The following is a 17,394-nucleotide window of genomic DNA, read 5'->3' on the forward strand; positions in this document are numbered from 1 at the left end:
TTAAGTCTGAATATTGGAGAATTAGTCAATCTCATTTGACACATTGACAAAATCTTTTGTATGAAAGCAGGAATTTCCACAAGACAAAAAAAATGCTTAAAAACAGGCAAAAATGCATTTCTAGAAAAAAAAAAGTAATATTTAAGAGTTTAAAAAAAAGCTAAATAAGGACATAAAGTAAAAGCTGAGTTTTCTATTAAGAATGTCCGATTAATCCTAAAGGGTTTACTTGAAATGACAGTGCATTTCATGACATAAAAAGACAGATGACGGAGACTTATCTGAAGCTTTGACATATATTTTAGACTAAAGAAGATAACATAACAGAGATTTAAACAAAGCTTTTCTTTTGAGAATATACATAAATACATGAAAATAAATAATGCACAAATGTAGGATATTTTCTGTTATTATGGACCTCTAATATACAGTACACTGTAACCATAATATCTGTTTTAGTTAATTAAAAAATGGTTACATTTTTCTTTCTATCTTTGTCTGCAGTGTTAAGTGCAGCTCCACAGGCGGTGTCAGTGGTTCAGCTCACCAACAGCACCAGTATCAGTGTGTCCTGGGAGCCTCCGCCTCATAACACTCAGAGTGGGATCATCCGGGAGTACAAGGTGAGACTGCAGCTTTAAGATTAAGACAACAACAACCCCTGAGACAGCACTGTTTCAAACCCTGGTATTTATTGCTGCTTGTAAGACGGTCAGTCTTTGGCACAGCTGTAGGCTGCAGAAATAGAGTGGAACAAATTGGTCTTCTAAATCACGATGTTTGTATTTTTATGCCCAAATGTCTTGTTTAGACACTCGTGATAAACACTGATTTTAATGAACCATTAGTAATTACTCATTGCCTCTTATCAGCTGCTAAGAGAGAAAGAGACTCAATTTTGTTGTCAGATTCTCATCAGAACGCTGACTGTCCTTGTCATCTGCTCTTCTCCGTGAAAAACACCGAATTCTGATTATCTGTCTCTTAGCATGAGCACAACGCTGATTACTAATCATCAGGCTGCTTTTCCAAGAAGAAAAGAAGAGGGAACACGCAGTTCTTTTGTTTTGATTTATTCTTCCCAGTCAGCGTGGAGAGAGTTGTGAGAAGTCTGATCATGGAATAGCCGATTCGTTTGGTATGTGGAGGCTCAGCAGCCTACAGCAAGGATCACACTTAATCCCCTTAAAGATTCAATTTGCTGAAAACTTCACCCTCACAAAACCATGCATGGCTCAAATGTCACAAATGAAATGTTGAATTGGTAGTTTTGCAGTGCAGATTACATTTTCATCAAAGAAATTTTAGTCATAGAAAGTTTATGCATTGTATATTATGCAAATAACACTGGAGGCGGATGGTGAATATTTACAGTTAACTTCTGTTCTAATTTACATTTATTTACTAAAGCTGTTACTAGTGACCTTAATGATGAAAAGCTGTGGGTGAAATAACACTCGTCGCTAAAAGCAGCTGAGCTTTTCTCCTAACAAGCAGCTGCAACATTATTATGATAATTTCCTACATGAATACTTTTATTATAAGAGGGTATTGTGCTGTGATTTCTTTCATGCTTGGAAAGAAACTGTGCAGCTTTTTACTAATAAAAAGTTAGATTAATAAACTGTTATTTTATACACTTAAGACTTTTACTACCACAGTTTTATGTGATCTCAGATGACGAATACTTAATGTAAGAGAAAGTTTGAAAACTTACAAACCAATGTGCAAGTAAATGAGTTCATTTAGCCTTTTTTACTACACTACAACACATTACAGTACTCGTTTACCCAAGTATGTACTCATGTACACATGCACCTGTACATATGTATTCCTATTGTCATGCAGCTTTTTACTTCTACTCTGTACTGTAGCTAAAAGTGAAAATATTGTACTCATTATTCTATTAAAGGTTTAGACAACTCTACTTACTATTTGCAAAATAAGATTTTAGACACAAAACAAAATGAATGAATACACTAATCTTAATGCTTTTATACATTTTGATCCATTATTTTTTGTTAATATCTTTTCATGCATGATTTTGCTAAAAATAAGTTCCATCCAAACTGTTAAAGAATTGAAATGGAATTATCATAGAGCCGGGAGTAAAAATAGATATATCATGTTTTTGAACAATCTTTATCAAACCTCAAAGGGAAAATCAACAAAATTATTTTGTCAAATTGTATGGATTACTTAAAAGCAAACTTGATTTCAGTCATTACTTTGTTACACATAGTTTGTTTAAGGTTTTTAAGAAAAAAAATTGATTAAACCATAGAACGAGTTTGGTGTATAAACCCCCCCCCAAAAAAACTCTTTACCTTCAGGCCATATCATCCAGCCCTACAAAAACATCTTGGTGGATCAGTTACATATTAGATCATATAAAAAGGGCTGACATTCATATAGCATTCTGCATACTGGTAAAATGTTGCTTTTGATACTGTAAGTACAATTTGCTGTGAAAGCATATGTTCTCTCACCAATGGAAAGGTTGATTTAATAAGCAGTAAATCTTACTGTTCAATTTCAAAAACACTTTGCTATCGCAGCCTTTTTGCTTTAGTATGATGGATGCTGCTGTAAAACAAGCATTACAGAGTCTGTAAAGTGATGATGCTGACGTGATAAGTCTGTTTTGCTTGTGCAGCTTCTATTAGACATTTCAATACAGTTTCAGCAGTATCCATATGCTCACTCACTGAGCCACGGTCTGCAAAATACCTTTAAAACCACAGTAAAACTAGATCAAGCTCAAACTATAAAAGTTTAGGGGTTTTTTTTGTTTTTTTTTACAACTGTCTGTTTTAACATTGTGGTGTTGCTACCTTTGTCTTAATGTTTCTTTTACTGCAAGCCCATACGGAGCATATATCTGATATTCAATGCATTAACTGAATGTCAAAACTAAAGACACATTGATTTGCAAAATCAGGATTACAACTGGCTTTAAACTGTCATTACATTTATATCCCTTGCTCTTTTTTATCTCTGCTGTATCTTTGTTGTCATTCTCAATGGCGTACGATCAGATTAAGCTGCAATAGGATACTTTTATCTCTTTAGAAATGCATATTCATACTTTCATATTTGAGCATTAACCCCGTTCTGTGTGGCTTGGATCAGGTTTGGTGCCTGGGCAGCAGCTTGGAGCCGGAGCATCAGATAAACCGAACAGTGGACGGAGCGGTTCTGTCCATCCTGCTGACAGGCCTACTGCCTGATGTCCGCTACACCGTCGCCGTGGCTGCTGTCACCAGCTTGGGCGTGGGTGCTCAAAGCCTTCCTGTCAGCCTGCTCCTCAGTGAGTCACTCAAACTGTTTCACGTAGATAAATATGGCGAGATGCACCCTCTCCTATGCTGGCCCTCGGGTGAAATATGTATATGTGGAATGCTGCTTCTGTGGTGTGAATGACTTATCAGAGGCATCATCAAAACTGATGTTGAGAGTGTAAAAACATTAAAAGCGTTGCTGAGAAATTCACACACGCAGGTGGTAATCGAGTTGTAGCCCTGAGGTGATGTCTGTTTATTTTTTGTGAACCCTTTATCCCTTCACTTTTTCTTTGCTCCTATTTTTTTCGCACTTTTAATTGCATGTTTGAAATTCCATTATTTTGCATTTCAAAATAAAACTTGTTAGGCTTTTATTTTGAACTTTTGTACTGTCTTTGGCTGGGAGTACTTGCTGTTTAAATTCAAATCTGCTTTTATTTTGAAATTAAGTAAGGACCTTCTGGACATTAACTTTCTAAAAAATGGAAAAATCAACTCGTTTTACTGATCAAAAACGTAATGAAAACAGCTAAAGTGAATGGTAGAAAAGTGAAATGTTAATGTCATCAGGCGGATATTACTTTGGCTTGTCAGCTGAGCTTTTTGAATGAGACATTCAAAGAGGCAGCAGTGTCGTTCTTTTGCATCGTTGTGACTACAGGGAGACACTGCAGAGGCTTATCCAGGGTGCACCTAAAGAGACAACAAAACAATGCAATTAATCATGATTTAAAAAAAAATGATGCTTTCATTTCAGCTTACATTATTGTGATTAATTAGTTAATGCTGACAGGCCGAGTCCAAATGTGACAAAAATGAAATCTTTTCTCTTAGCTCCCCCACTGGAGAAGACCTTGACGCCTGTGAAGAAAGGCGGTGACCTAAGCATATCAGAGCAGATCACGAGAGTCATCCGGCAGCCGGCCTTCATCGCAGGTCTGGGTGTCGCTGCGTGGATGGGCCTGATGGGTTTCAGCGGCTGGCTGTACTGTCGACACCGCAGGAGGAAGCAGCTGGGACACTACACCACGTCCTTCGCATACACACCTGCAGGTAAGCCGAAAGAGGCCTTGATTTGTGTTTCTTATCTAGGTCTTGACAGCAGCTGGATGTTCAAAGTATTAGCTGTAAAAAAATATATATCATGTCATAAAGACAAAGTTGAGGAGTTTGACATTTTTTGCAGATTTCCAGCACCTTTAGGTTTTTGATGTCAGGAAGATCTCTCCAGAAAGAACGAAATGTGAAAAGAAGAAAAAGTTAGAATGATGTGATCCAGGATGATTTTCAGACACCCTCAGATGCACTCTGTCACAACTGATTCATTACATGCCCCTTGTTCACGGAAAGAAGACATAACTGTGGGGGGGAAAAAAGGGCTCCAGTTGTGATATAGCAAACCGTCAGACTTAGTTCAGAACAATTGACGGTGACAAAGTTCTTAATAGACCACTGGGGATAACTCCTGCAGTGATGAATGATTTCAGCTTTAGTTGTGTTTTATAAAGAGGCTCATACACTTTCACTGCATATTCCCTTAATTAAAATATATTTATCCCCGCTGGGTAGCAATATCACTGAAGCATATATAACCACTTTGCAGTGTATTTTAAAACAAGCCCTTCGGCACATAAACAAAGCAGCTGTTCTCTGACTCCGAGAGATATTTGCTTGTGGTTGCAAATACTCAATGGATGGCCCACAGCTTAAAGAAAACATTTGATTTTCCCATAAATGTTTCTCAGCTACTCAGGCCAATACGTACGGATTATACTGTTAAGTGTGGATTGTATTATCATAATGCAATAAGCTCCAGATACACAGTAATAGAAGATACAAGTTCATCAATCCAACAACTTTTTGGTTGAATTTTCATGTTTCAGGTTTAATGATTAGGTGTATTCTGTCTTATAACGGATCAATAGAGCACATCTTGAAAAAAGATTCAAATCTAGAATGTGCTTTTCTTACAGGGAATCTTATCAAACTGCTTTAATACAAAACCTTTCTGCTGAAAAACAAATTATTAAAACGTGTTATAACTCTTCATTTCATGATTGTTTCTCATATGAGTCGATGTGACAAATAAACTGGATTGATTTTTCTCCTTCCAGTTGGCTTTGCTCACAGCGAGGGATCTGGAATCATCAACGGAGGGTAAACTGAAGATCAAGATTTCATCAAGATAATATCTGCCTCTGTGTATTTAATGTGGTAATAAAAGTATTGATATGACCCCCCCCCCCTCCTTTCTCTTTCCAGGCCTGGCTTGCTGGGATCAAACATGGGTACCTACCCCTGGCTGGCCGACTCTTGGCCCACTCCAAACCTCTCTCATAACGGCAAAGACTCGGGCAAACTGGACTCAGACAGATTCTACAACAGTAAGAGCTCGCTGAAAGAAGTTTGCTGAAATAACTTGGTTCAGAATACAAAAACAATAGCTGTCTTTGTTATCCAGGCATTATGAACTACCCCAACCAGACGGAGAAACGCAGCACCGCCTCCACCGACAGCCCCATCTACAGCACCATCAACCCAGCTGCGGAGGACGACCTGCTGGCTTACTACGACACCTACTCCAGCACGTCCTACGTCCAGGGTCCTGACCCGTACAGCAGCAACCCGGCTCTGTCAAACGGTGGGCTTGTGGGTCTGGAGCATGATCTGGACCAGTGGACCATCCAGTCTGGTCAGTCTGGGTCTGAATATGCAAAGCTCCACTACACCAAGAAAAGTGACGGTAAGTGGTTATTGGTCTGCTTCTTTATATTCCTATTGAGTTTTATTTTATTTAGCGAGAGAATGTGATTATATTGTCATCGTAAATGTGTAAATGTGTTTAGAATATGAATGAGATGCTGTGTTAACTTTTATATTCATATTAGAAAATGATAGTCTTTTTACTCTCAGTTAATTTGATAAGGGTGATGAAGTTTATCTGGCATGAAGCTTGAAGACTGTTGCTATGGTTACCTGGAGTTTGTTGCACCTTGTACAGGGATTTCCAATGATGGTTTAATGAGGAGCAAAACATTGTGCTTGTATATTTAAACACTGTTTTTGTGCCTGGAAAACATTTTATATCCATGTAAATTCAAAGAAAAAAAAGCAGTGTAGTACCTTTAATAACATTATTAAATGCTGACATTACTCTGATCACTATTCATAGCATACAAGCTGCCACCTTTCTTTTTTTTTTTGTTAGACATTTTTTCTGCCATTTTTTGCATTTATTAAACAGGTCAGCTGAAGAGAGACGGGACATTTTTGGGAGGCGAGAGTGGGGGGATGACATGCAGCAAAGGGCCGAGGTCGGATTTTAACCCACAGCCGCTGCAACGAGGACTCTGTACATGGGGCGTGCAACATTAGTGCTAGTCTATCCAGAGCCCCAGCTGCCATCTTTCTTCTCATTTTTGTGGAAGTTTGAGTTAAAAATGCAAATACAAAACACATGAAACTAAAATGTCAAGTAATAATAAAAATAGTGATATTGCGACTCCCATGTGTTGCAAGTTAAAATCCCTTTTTTTCCCCAATTGAGTCTGAGGACTTAAAAAAAAAAGCCTCACGGGGTGCCGTTGGCTGAGTGGTTAGTTTGCACCCCCCATGTGCTGTGGCTGTAGTCCACAGCATCCGACCTGTGGCTACTTTCCTTAAAGTCAATATTTCTCTCTCTTTCTCTCTCTCTCGCTCTCTAATCAAAAGAAATCAGATAATGTCCGTGAAAATAAAATAAACTGAAGACACGTCCTTCAGACTTTTACCAGGCATTTTAGTAGAAAGTAAGGTAGTAAGCAGTATCAACCAAAGGCTTAGAGCCAAGATAATGAAAACACTGATTCTTTCTTTTACATATAATCCGTTTGTATGTCCTTGTAGACAAACTAGTCAAGCAGAAGTCGAATGGGTCCATGTCGAAGGCTCCTCTCACCTGGGTGGATGTTTTGTCGCTTCCCCTTCCTGCCAATAAAGAAAAAGGTCACACAAGAACAGGCCAAGAAGAAAAACAACACAGGTGAGTGTAACAGAGTTATCTTACCTCCTTATTCCTCCTCCTTCATGAAGTTTGCTCTACTATTCACCCAGTCAGTTTATTATAAGCATCAGGACCTTCACCTAAATGACAGAAAGAGTTAAGTCAGTCAGAAATCAAACCTGCCCTGTAACTCTGCCAAAGCTGTCAAACACAGCTTTAGACTCTGGGAAGTTTTCAAATTAACAACACTTCTGTCTGCAGGCAGGGAGTAGATTGCGCTTTGGGGTTATGTTAGGGGGGCGTCTCCTCTAACTAGTTCTGACAGATTAGATTGCGGACATAACGGGGTGGGATCGGAGGGCTGTTCTGACTGTGCCGTGTCTTTTGTAATGACATTAGCCACCATCTGACAGCCCGGATTAGTACTTTTCATTTTCAATGACAGGTCCATCATTAAATTAGCCCTCAATGGCACTCAAGTGACAATACCACAAAGCACGAAGGAGGTCTTGTTCTCTCAAGTTAAATCGTGGTTTTGATTATTATTTAAACTTCATCACCTTTTAAAGAATTATTTCTGTAATTATTTACTTTCTTAAACTTGTTAATGGTGTGTCTCTATGGTTTGTTCATCCACCACAATGGTCAAGACTGGATCATTTGATGGATAACTGTGAAATTTAGTACAAGTATTTATTGTCCCCAGAGGATAAACCCCTTAGAATATTGTGATTCCCTAACTCCCCACCAAGAATGTTATCATTGGTGGAGGTTTTCACAACCTGTTTTAACATTTTTTCATAAAAATTAGTGCCAACATTCATGGTCTCCAGAGGATGACAGCTAACAACTCTTGTGATAACTCCACAACATTGGGCTATGCAAATTTTCTGTGAACTGCCTTTTTAAGCTTTGAGATTTATTTTTATGATATTAGGTTAAAAAAAAGTACTTATCCCGAGAGAACGTATGCTGACTTACTTGATCATCTCGCTCTTTACCAGAGGTTTGGCATTGATGAGGACTTCTTTATTAATTGTCTTAAACTTTAAGAAAGATGGCCTCAATTTATTGCACATACATTCATGCTGCCTAAAGGAAAAGATCATTATGATTATCTTCTGGTGTCACCGGTATATCAATAGTATTGCATGTTTAGGGTTTATTAAACAGCACAAGCATTCTAGCATGCTTAACTTAGAGGTTGAACATTGGACACGTTGACTTAGCATGTAGCTCAGAGCACCTTTGCAAAGCCTCACAGAGCCCCTAACATTGCTGTAGACTCCTTGTCTTGTTTACTTTCATTTATACAAAATTATTAGGTTTGTTTTGGGGTTTCCCTCTGAGACACACACTCACACTGATGTTACTCACTGTTTGTGTTCTAGCTCTGAGGAGGAAGATGACGACTGGTGTCCCCCGCTGCCTGCCAGGACCTACCTGATGGACACCTCCAGGGAGGAGGTCTCCAGCCTGCCCTCTAAACCGGATGAGCTGTCCCACGCACCAACGCGACTGTCTTCCCCACAGCGAGATACACACAAGCCCAGCGACAGCCCAAGGCTGCAGCACTTTGACCTCTTGGCCCGTCACCAGGTCTCCCAGTCCAACCCAGATCTGTTTACCACCAAAACCCGGGACGCCAGTGAGGTGTACCACACACGCCAATGGGCAGAAGACTTAAAGGGGGAGAGTCTCAGCAAGGGTCAGTTTAAATTCATTTCAACGTCTCACATCTTTTGAAGCGGCTTCCCATAAGGCAGCGCACAACCACACAGTGTCATGTATAATTTAGTTTATGAAGTTACCTAACAGAAAGTATTTGTACATGAAAATCATGTCGCATTTGCTCAGAGTGCTGCTCAGTGTTCTTTGGTTTCCTCTAAGTTTCCTGAGGATGACATCAGTGTGCTATCTTGTCAGGACAATCTCTGGCTCCCGCTGCCGAGTTGAGCCCCACAGCGCAGGCACACAGATCCAGGAGTAAGAAGAGAACACCCAAGGATGGACAGCTAAGGCGAGAGCTACACATCCAACCAGGTATGACACTTATTTTTTAACACATCTAACTTCTGTTGGACGGGAGAAAAGACGGAATGTGAGTTTTACTTTTCATGAGACTCCTGTTAAGCTTTGCTAACCACTTTAGCAGCAGTGGTTATAAATTAAATATCACGACAAGAATTGGATGGAAATTTTGTACACATTTTCGTGTCACCCACGGGCTGAATTATTAAAGCTTTGTGCTCCTCTAATTATTCACTCTGTGTCAAATCTGCAGCTTCTCCTGGTTGCTACTCATGGCATTTTATCAACCTTAACTGTACTATGTCTTTAGTGCTTATCTGATAAGATTGATAACATGTTAAAGGTCACATATTATCCTCCTTTAAGTATATAAGTTTGCTCCTAAAAATCCACTTGGATCCTTTAATTTATCATGCCTATAAACCCCTCTATATCAGCCCTGCTCAGAACAGGCTGTTTCTGTGTCTATAGCTTTAAATGTAAGTGAGCTGTGTCTGACCACGCCCTTCTCTGGAGGGGCTTTCTCGCTCCATGCCCTATTGTTTACAGTGAGAAGGTAGACTCAGAGGGCTGAACAAACACCTGGGAGTATCACCCACTTGGGGGAGAGGTTACTGCCCTTTGTGATGTCACAAAGGGAAAATCTCCAAACGGCCTGTTTGAGCACACATTTTCTGAAAAGTTGAGCAGGCAAAAAATGGAGAGTATGGACTTTTCTCACAATTTGGGGATTTGTAGACAGACTAGAGACACATATTAGTGTTAAAAAAAACGTGGTAAAGTGTATTCTCCATAACATGTGACCTTTAAGCATTTTAGCTGCTACATATCAGCATTGTCAATGACACAGACTTGACAATGCTGGTGTGCTGGTGTGACTTTTCTTACAGATACTTTTTTATTTAAGGAGTCTATTTAACAGGTACACGTGCAATGAACATTGCTTTATATGTAATATACAAAGTAGATGCCATGCATACAGGTTTCTATCCGCAGCTAATTTGCAACCTCTGTCTTTGGCTAGGCTTTTAGGATTAAAACAGAAGCTTTAGACATAAAGAAATACAGAAATAGTGCTACTATACAAACAGGTTTTCACTAGCAACGGTTCATTGGCAAGAACTACTGCAGAGCATAACCTCTCTTTAAAGGGCCAATTTATGCCAAGTCTTTCTTGAAAAGATGTATCAAACAGGTGCAGTTCAGGTTCAGTCAGTTTACAGCCTTAATGCTAAGCTGGAGTGGTGTCAATCGTCTCATCCAGCTCAAGGCAAAAAAGCAAAAATACATGTTTTCTCTAACATGCCTTGAATATGTATTTTAAACTTATATTCCTGTCTTTGGTCTGTAGCGTTTTAATCATCATTGATTATTCATATGCAGAACTCCCCCCTCCACCAGCCCCTCCCCCCACAGATGACTCCCTGAAGCTCCTGGTTGACGTTTTGAGCCGCAGCCGAACAGACAGTGAGAGGAAAGAGGGGAGCGACTCGCCCTCTCTTCAGAGGAGGGGAGAACATTTCTCACCCCAAAGGAGAGGACCTACAAAGTGGTTATCAGAGGGTAAGTACAAAATGTGGAACTGTCCTCTGTAACATCTTTCTCTATCTGCCAACAGCAGACAATAAAAGGACAATTTATGGCCCAGCAGCTCGTGCCATCTTGCCTCAACAGCTGGAACCCAAACAGATGTATTAATATTATTGTGATGCTTTTTATAAATCCCTCTGAGCTTAGAAAGAACCAACTGCCACCATTTTTTCTGCACACTTACTATCCTGTAGTAGCGCTGCTTTTAGTAGCAGGGGGTCTATTTCCAGTCTGCTCCCTTACTTAGGGCTTAACCTATATAAATTCAGCTGTACCTTTTAGTGATTTGTTTGTCATCATGCAGATGAGAATGTAATCCCATATGGACAGTCCAGCTTCCTGCCCAACGTCCAGATGTCAGACTACGGGTCCCTGGGTGGAGGAACCTTTTCACGGCCCTCTACCACTGGCCGGAGGAGAGAAGAGGTACACTTAGACCTATAGTTGAAGCTGCTGAGCAAATACTGTGTCTGCCTGGTTTTGAGTCACAGTCAGTTTAACAGTAAACACCCCCTTAATAAAGTGGGTTTCTTAAAGAACATCTCTGCTTTGGCAGATGAGGATGAAATAAATCATTGAAGAGATACTATACCCAACTAAAATCTGCCTGAAACTCACTTCTTGTAGGAATGAAATAAGTTTGTAAAACCTTTGCCGTTTTTATAGTTGGTGTGATTGTAGAATAACTGTAACGAGGTTGATGTCAAGGAGGAAAGTGATGTAATGTTTTCAAAACTGAGAGAAGAGTCAAAAGGTCGATGAAACTTCTCCAAACCACAAATCACATCGGAACATACAACGTAATCCACCTCTTTGCTTTTATTATCAGAACTTCCTAAATTTCTCTGAAGGCTTAATTGTCTGGAATCTCTTCCAGAGATATTTGAGATACTTGACATTGCGTACTTGAAAAGAATGACTCTGAAAATGTTCCTTTTTAAGTCATACAAAATCATAATCAGTAATTGAAAATACTTTTGAAAGGTCATTATTTTTTTACATCCAATATAGACATAGTATGTCATTGTCACTGTTCATGACCTTTTATGTTGGCACTGCCTGTATTATCAGACATATTAACAATAGCATGTAAGCTAATACTTAACAACATACAACAAAACAATTATGTAAGCTCCTGTAAGTTAAATTTCCAATCTTAATGTAGCACAAATGACAACTTAAAAAATAACAAAAGAAAAGTCTCATAAATGTGTTTCAGTGCATCACTGTCAATGTGAACATGTGACTTTGCGTCAGAGGGATGAACAGTGTTTTCGGTGCAGTGGAGAGTCATTGCAGGATACGTAGGGCACCACAAGAGAAATAACGGTAGATAAAGTGAAAGTCAAACCTCAACTTGACGATATCCAGTGTGAACCAAATTTGATTGGTTCATGTTGAATATTTGGTTTGTTACAGCTCTCATTGCTTCACACACATCTCAGAGTTTCTTCTACCACCAAACTGATGATTGTCACTTCCTTTTTTGCCCTCAAAACAGTTGTGTTGGGGCCCTAGATAGTTTGGTGGTTATGTCATGTGCCCCAATGTGAGGAGGCTAAAGTAATCACTGCAGCGTTCGCATTTCATCCCCCACTCTCTCTTCCCATAGTCCTGTCTGTCTTCAACTGTCCTATCTTATAAAGACAAAAAAGCCCAAAAGTTACTTAAAAAAAACACAAAACTGTTTTGTTGGAAAATATTTAATACGTGAGTTCAGAATATAAAATTTGGTTCAACCACCTAATCCTTCGTTCTAAATAGGGTCACACAGAGCTGATTATGACTAGAAAGGCCAGACAAATATTTTTCAGGGAACTCCAAAGCTTAAAATCAGGTGTCTGTGGAAGTGTTTTTGGGCTGGCCTGGCTGATAACGTTTAACTGACAACGGGAAATGATTACAAATGTAATGAAGGTGGCAGACAGCAATTAGGATTTGGGCCGGCCTATATGGCTCAAAAAGGAAAGAAGCATAAAGCATCCTGTCATTGCCATGAAGTTTGCATCACAGGGTTAAAAATCTAAAGTAAAAAAAAACGGTTGACATATATGTCATGCATTTATGATTTAAAAAAAAAAAAAGTAGTTAAAAACGCTTCTCTGAATTTTTGCACACAAAAAAAACTACTCGCTCTAACCTGCTCTCATTACTCTGTTTTCTGCTTGTTTCCTTTCAGAACCTCATGTAGTGAGGCGCAGACTACGAGGCATGGCATCCTCCATTTCCCACCATGATTCCTGTCTTTGTGACCACCAATCTGTTGCCATGGTAACTATTGAAAAGCTAAAGTCTTAGGGGAAAAGCGTCCAGGCTGTCCATCTGCCTTTTTCACAAACAATTTTTATTTCCTCCCAATGATTGAGTCTTGATTTTTTTTTGTGATTTTCTTCACCCTGTCTCCATGTATATAAACATCTTTGCATTTAAAAAAAAACAAAACATGAATAGATATATTACTAAAAATGGATCCGGGGTTATAAAAACAAAAAGGAAATCTGTATTTTTAGGCATTGGGACATAAATGTAACTATCACACAAATGAACAGCAGATTAATGAATGTATCTTCTGTTTACTCCTGACCATGGAACCATGATGATGTGTGTGTTTTAAGAAAGACTGGAGAGGACATGAGGCAGGAAACGTGTTAATAAACCATCATGTGGTTATGCATGTGTGAGGTGTGTGTGTGTGTGTGTGTGTGTGTGTGTGTGTGTGTGTGTGTGTGTGTGTGTGTGTGTGTGTGTGTGTGTGTGTGTGTGTGTGTGTGTGTGTGTGTGTGTGTGTGTGTGTGTGTGTGTGTGTGTTACTGTAATGCTCTCTCATTTCTGTGCGGCTGTGTACTGTGGTATTCCTGTAGATCACCAGTGTGTTCTGTCAAGATTTTTAAACCAATAAAACATTTATTATGAAAATATTTCTGTTCATGTGTCATTTATTTGGAAATCAACCGGTGGATAGTATTTCAGTTGCGAGACTCAAGGAGGATTAAATGATATCCATGAATTGGGGTACAAACGTTCATGATAACTAATTTAATTGAGGCCCCTCTTCAGGTCAGAAATGTGATTGTGTCTCTTTAGCCAAGGCGTTAAGGAGCACAGTGGAGAATTAACTCATGGCAATAACTTGATAATGTGGGTGTACATATAAGCAATCTGTGCTCTTGGTTTAGTATTATATTACATAACATTGAGCCTCGTTACCTTTTGTAGGAGACAGCCAAAAATCAAAGCGTACTTATGGGCATCAGAAACATAATAAGGAATGCTATTAGTTATAGACGTTGTTTTTGTGATTAATAAACAAAACTTGAGTTACATGACCCAGTTATTTGATTGGAGAAGAGGCAGTCAATGAGCTCTGATTAATGTTTCATAATGAACCAGAGTAAAGGGCAGCTTACATCTGACCTGTAAACACACACTCAGTCATTAAAGGTGAAGAGGTGTGGGATCATCTTGTCCAGCTCTGACCATCCTCAATTAGAGGAATTTGTTCTTCTCCCCTCAGGTTGGAGGTACAGGCTGCCCAGGGCTAAGGCAAACCGATATAAATTTTCATATGTTCCTCGTGCAATTAATGCTCTTAATCTTCTTTAAATCCTTGACTGCACTTTCAAGCAGAGCTATTGCACTTTATATTTATTTCTTTATACCATTTGAGTGAAACTTCTAAACGAACAGTGACATTTTTTTATATTTCTTGGTTGTATTTGATCAGGTTGTGTTGCACTGTCCTATGTCTGTTTATCTGTTGTGCTTTTGTGTCCACTGCTGCAAATCAAATTTCCCTCCCAGGGACAATAAAGATCTGAATTTAACTGAACTGAACTGAACCTTACACTTGACAGTCTAGACTGTAGCAAACTGCACTGAAGAGATGGACACATCTCCTCAAATAATATTAGAATTAAACCATGAATGTTAACTTTGCGCAAGACAGATATCTAAGTTGCTTGGCCGCAGTCCAGGTCTGAATAATTTGTGTAACTCTTTTCATTTGGAAGGGTCAAAAAGTTGATCGTCATCGGGTTAATGTCTGTAAGTTATACTGCTTAAAATCTACATCTACATCTTTCACAAAATTACCCCCGGCAATAAATAAAGCATTTCTGTTTCTGATAGAATCAGTGATAATTGATGTTAAATTCAACTGATCCATAGTGAGAATCTGAAGGGTATTACACAAGACAATGGCGTGGAGCCAGAAAAATTACACAACATCATGCAAAAACTTTTTTGGAATGTGCATCCTCACAGAGCTGCTAGCTGGACTCTGAGTCATAAATATGAAGATAGTTGATACAAAAGTGTTTGATTCAGTAAAATATTGAAAAAGATAAATACTTTAGTACAGATCATTTGAGTAAACCGAACAAAAGATGTTATCTTTGTGACATAAAAATAGTCGTGTCTATATGTGCTGTATGATTAAGATGCCTTTTTCAGCTGAGAAAGCTCAGATTTTTTTCATCAGAGTCAAATGTCTCTGAGGTCTGACAGAATTTTGAGTTTTCTCATTTCATACTCACAGCAACCCACTCCTCTGATACAGGATACTGTGTAGGCTCAGATTTAATGGCTTCTTCAGCTTTTTGAGGAGGCATCTTTGTGAATGAGGCTTAATGAGAGGAGATGAGTGTATTCTCACTGTACGACTCCTGAAATGTGTCGGCAATATAAAAGGAGATAAAAAAAGGCTCTCTTCATGTCTGCACCTTGATGCGCTGTATAAGCCTCTTGTGAGCAGATTTCTTGGGTTGAAGCACTTTCGGTATTTTGGCTAGTGGGGAAATGTGTGCTGTGGTAACTGAGTTCGACTCGACTGTATTTGGCATTTACCGACTTTGTCCCTCCAGGCCGGGAGGATAATGGTAATCCGATGCAATTTGAAGGGGTTATGCAATTTAGAAGGGTTCTACAATGTTATGCTTTTAGGCCTGCATGGATTAGAGACTCTGTGGGTTACACTCCTCACCCCTCCCACACAGACCTGCAACATGTATTAACAAATGGACTCCAATGGATCAACTCTTTCTTTTTCTTCATCATGTGTTGTACCTGACATTTACAGTACTTCAGAAGATACCCTCCAGACTGGTTTCAGTAGGATTTGTGTAGTGCAGTGCAGGTTCCAAGCTTCCACATTGGGCTTCCAAACCGGTTGTAATCCTTGAGAAAAAACATCAGCTCTTCGGTTCATGTTTTGAACTGAGATTCAAGTTGAACACAAAGAAACACTTCCTCTGGAAGTACAAATGGCCTTCTGTTTTTAAACTCTGCACATTCTTATTTTTTCACAGTGAAGGTCAGAAGTACTCGTATATGAACCAAAAGAAAAAGATTCAGTGAGTGAAATATTACTCTGAATTACACCTCATTTAATAGTCAGTGTTGCACAAAGAAGCAGCTATATTACCATCAATAAGCCTCCATCCATCCCACTAACTGTAATGAAAAGGAAAATAACAAAATGCTCATGTCTGAATAAAATAAGTAAAATATTCTGTGTGAATGATTTAAAATAGCCCTATAGGCAGCAGGATAATCCTTCTAAAGTGTCCTTAATGAAGTTGATACTTTGACCCTTCAGCTGTAAACTCACAGACGTTACATGTATATATTCATATCGTCCAAAATGAGCTGAGTTCAAGGCAAGTTCATTGTAAATTTGCTTTCAGCAGCAACAGAATAGAAAGGAAAGAGAAGAAAATATAAAAAGACACAAGACTGAAGGTTGTCATAAAGTGAATGTCAGTGAATCAAGACTTACATTTTCCCAACCTAAATCACGTGAAAGGAATTCAAACCCTCGATTCAGTACTGCCTGCCAGACTTGATGAAAGGCTCCATCTAGTGGTCAAAATTGACCACTAGATGGTGACTCCATTCTGGATTTAGCTGATTATCAGTAAAACTCTTACTGTTAAACTCTGAAAATGTAAACCTGTTAGAAAATCTTGGGTATTATGAATAGTATTTATGGCTCTTTTCCACATGAATCATGACAGTATGACAGAGAGCCAGCACAAACAGTACCACCAAGGCCCTGAGACTAAAGCAGCTGCATCGAATTCAGCCTTCATTCATTTCAAAGTGATTTCAACGTGATTGTAAAAGAAAGTAATATCCTTTAGTTACAGAGTTAAACACCTACATCTACATCTTCTGTGCATTGTTTGACTTCATTGAGGATTCCAGCAACTTGTTAAAAACCATTGTTTTGGTTTAGGGTATTTTTATTTATTTTTTATTCTACCTTTATTTTACCAGGCAAGAATTGCTTGAGATCAAATGACCTCTTTTTCGAGCAAGGCCTGGCCAAAATGGCAGCAGTAATAAACGAAATATAAGAAAGGACAGACATGAGAAAAAGAGACAAATACAGTCCAGAAGGTGAAGAAGAAGAAGAAGAAGGAGGAGGAGGAGGAGGGGGATGAGATCATGTTAAGCAAAAACAAAACATAACAGTGCACCACAATACACACTAAAAGAACAATTATG

The 17,394-nt window shown here is 39.0% G+C and overlaps 1 protein-coding gene across 2 annotated transcripts in view; it reads left to right on the top strand.

Moving 5' to 3' along the window:
- The window catches only part of zgc:77784 (roundabout homolog 2), a 55,266-nt gene extending 41,461 nt beyond the window's left edge, over nucleotides 1–13,805 (top strand). The window contains exons 15-26 of one of the 2 annotated variants that reach the window (XM_020654633.2): nucleotides 505–623; nucleotides 3,133–3,310; nucleotides 4,119–4,337; nucleotides 5,399–5,441; nucleotides 5,547–5,668; nucleotides 5,746–6,027; nucleotides 7,170–7,305; nucleotides 8,658–8,974; nucleotides 9,193–9,309; nucleotides 10,681–10,860; nucleotides 11,192–11,313; nucleotides 13,067–13,805. In XM_020654633.2, the coding sequence (XP_020510289.2) occupies nucleotides 505–623; nucleotides 3,133–3,310; nucleotides 4,119–4,337; nucleotides 5,399–5,441; nucleotides 5,547–5,668; nucleotides 5,746–6,027; nucleotides 7,170–7,305; nucleotides 8,658–8,974; nucleotides 9,193–9,309; nucleotides 10,681–10,860; nucleotides 11,192–11,313; nucleotides 13,067–13,078 (1,847 nt within the window). In that variant the 3' untranslated portion in view covers nucleotides 13,079–13,805. The remainder of the gene's footprint in view (nucleotides 1–504; nucleotides 624–3,132; nucleotides 3,311–4,118; nucleotides 4,338–5,398; nucleotides 5,442–5,546; nucleotides 5,669–5,745; nucleotides 6,028–7,169; nucleotides 7,306–8,657; nucleotides 8,975–9,192; nucleotides 9,310–10,680; nucleotides 10,861–11,191; nucleotides 11,314–13,066) is intronic. The other variant, XM_020654643.2, reaches the window with a different exon arrangement.
- The last annotated feature ends 3,589 nt before the right edge of the window (nucleotides 13,806–17,394 follow it).

The sequence above is a fragment of the Labrus bergylta genome, chromosome 11, assembly GCF_963930695.1.
Source record: "Labrus bergylta chromosome 11, fLabBer1.1, whole genome shotgun sequence".
Classification (NCBI taxonomy): domain Eukaryota; kingdom Metazoa; phylum Chordata; class Actinopteri; order Labriformes; family Labridae; genus Labrus; species Labrus bergylta.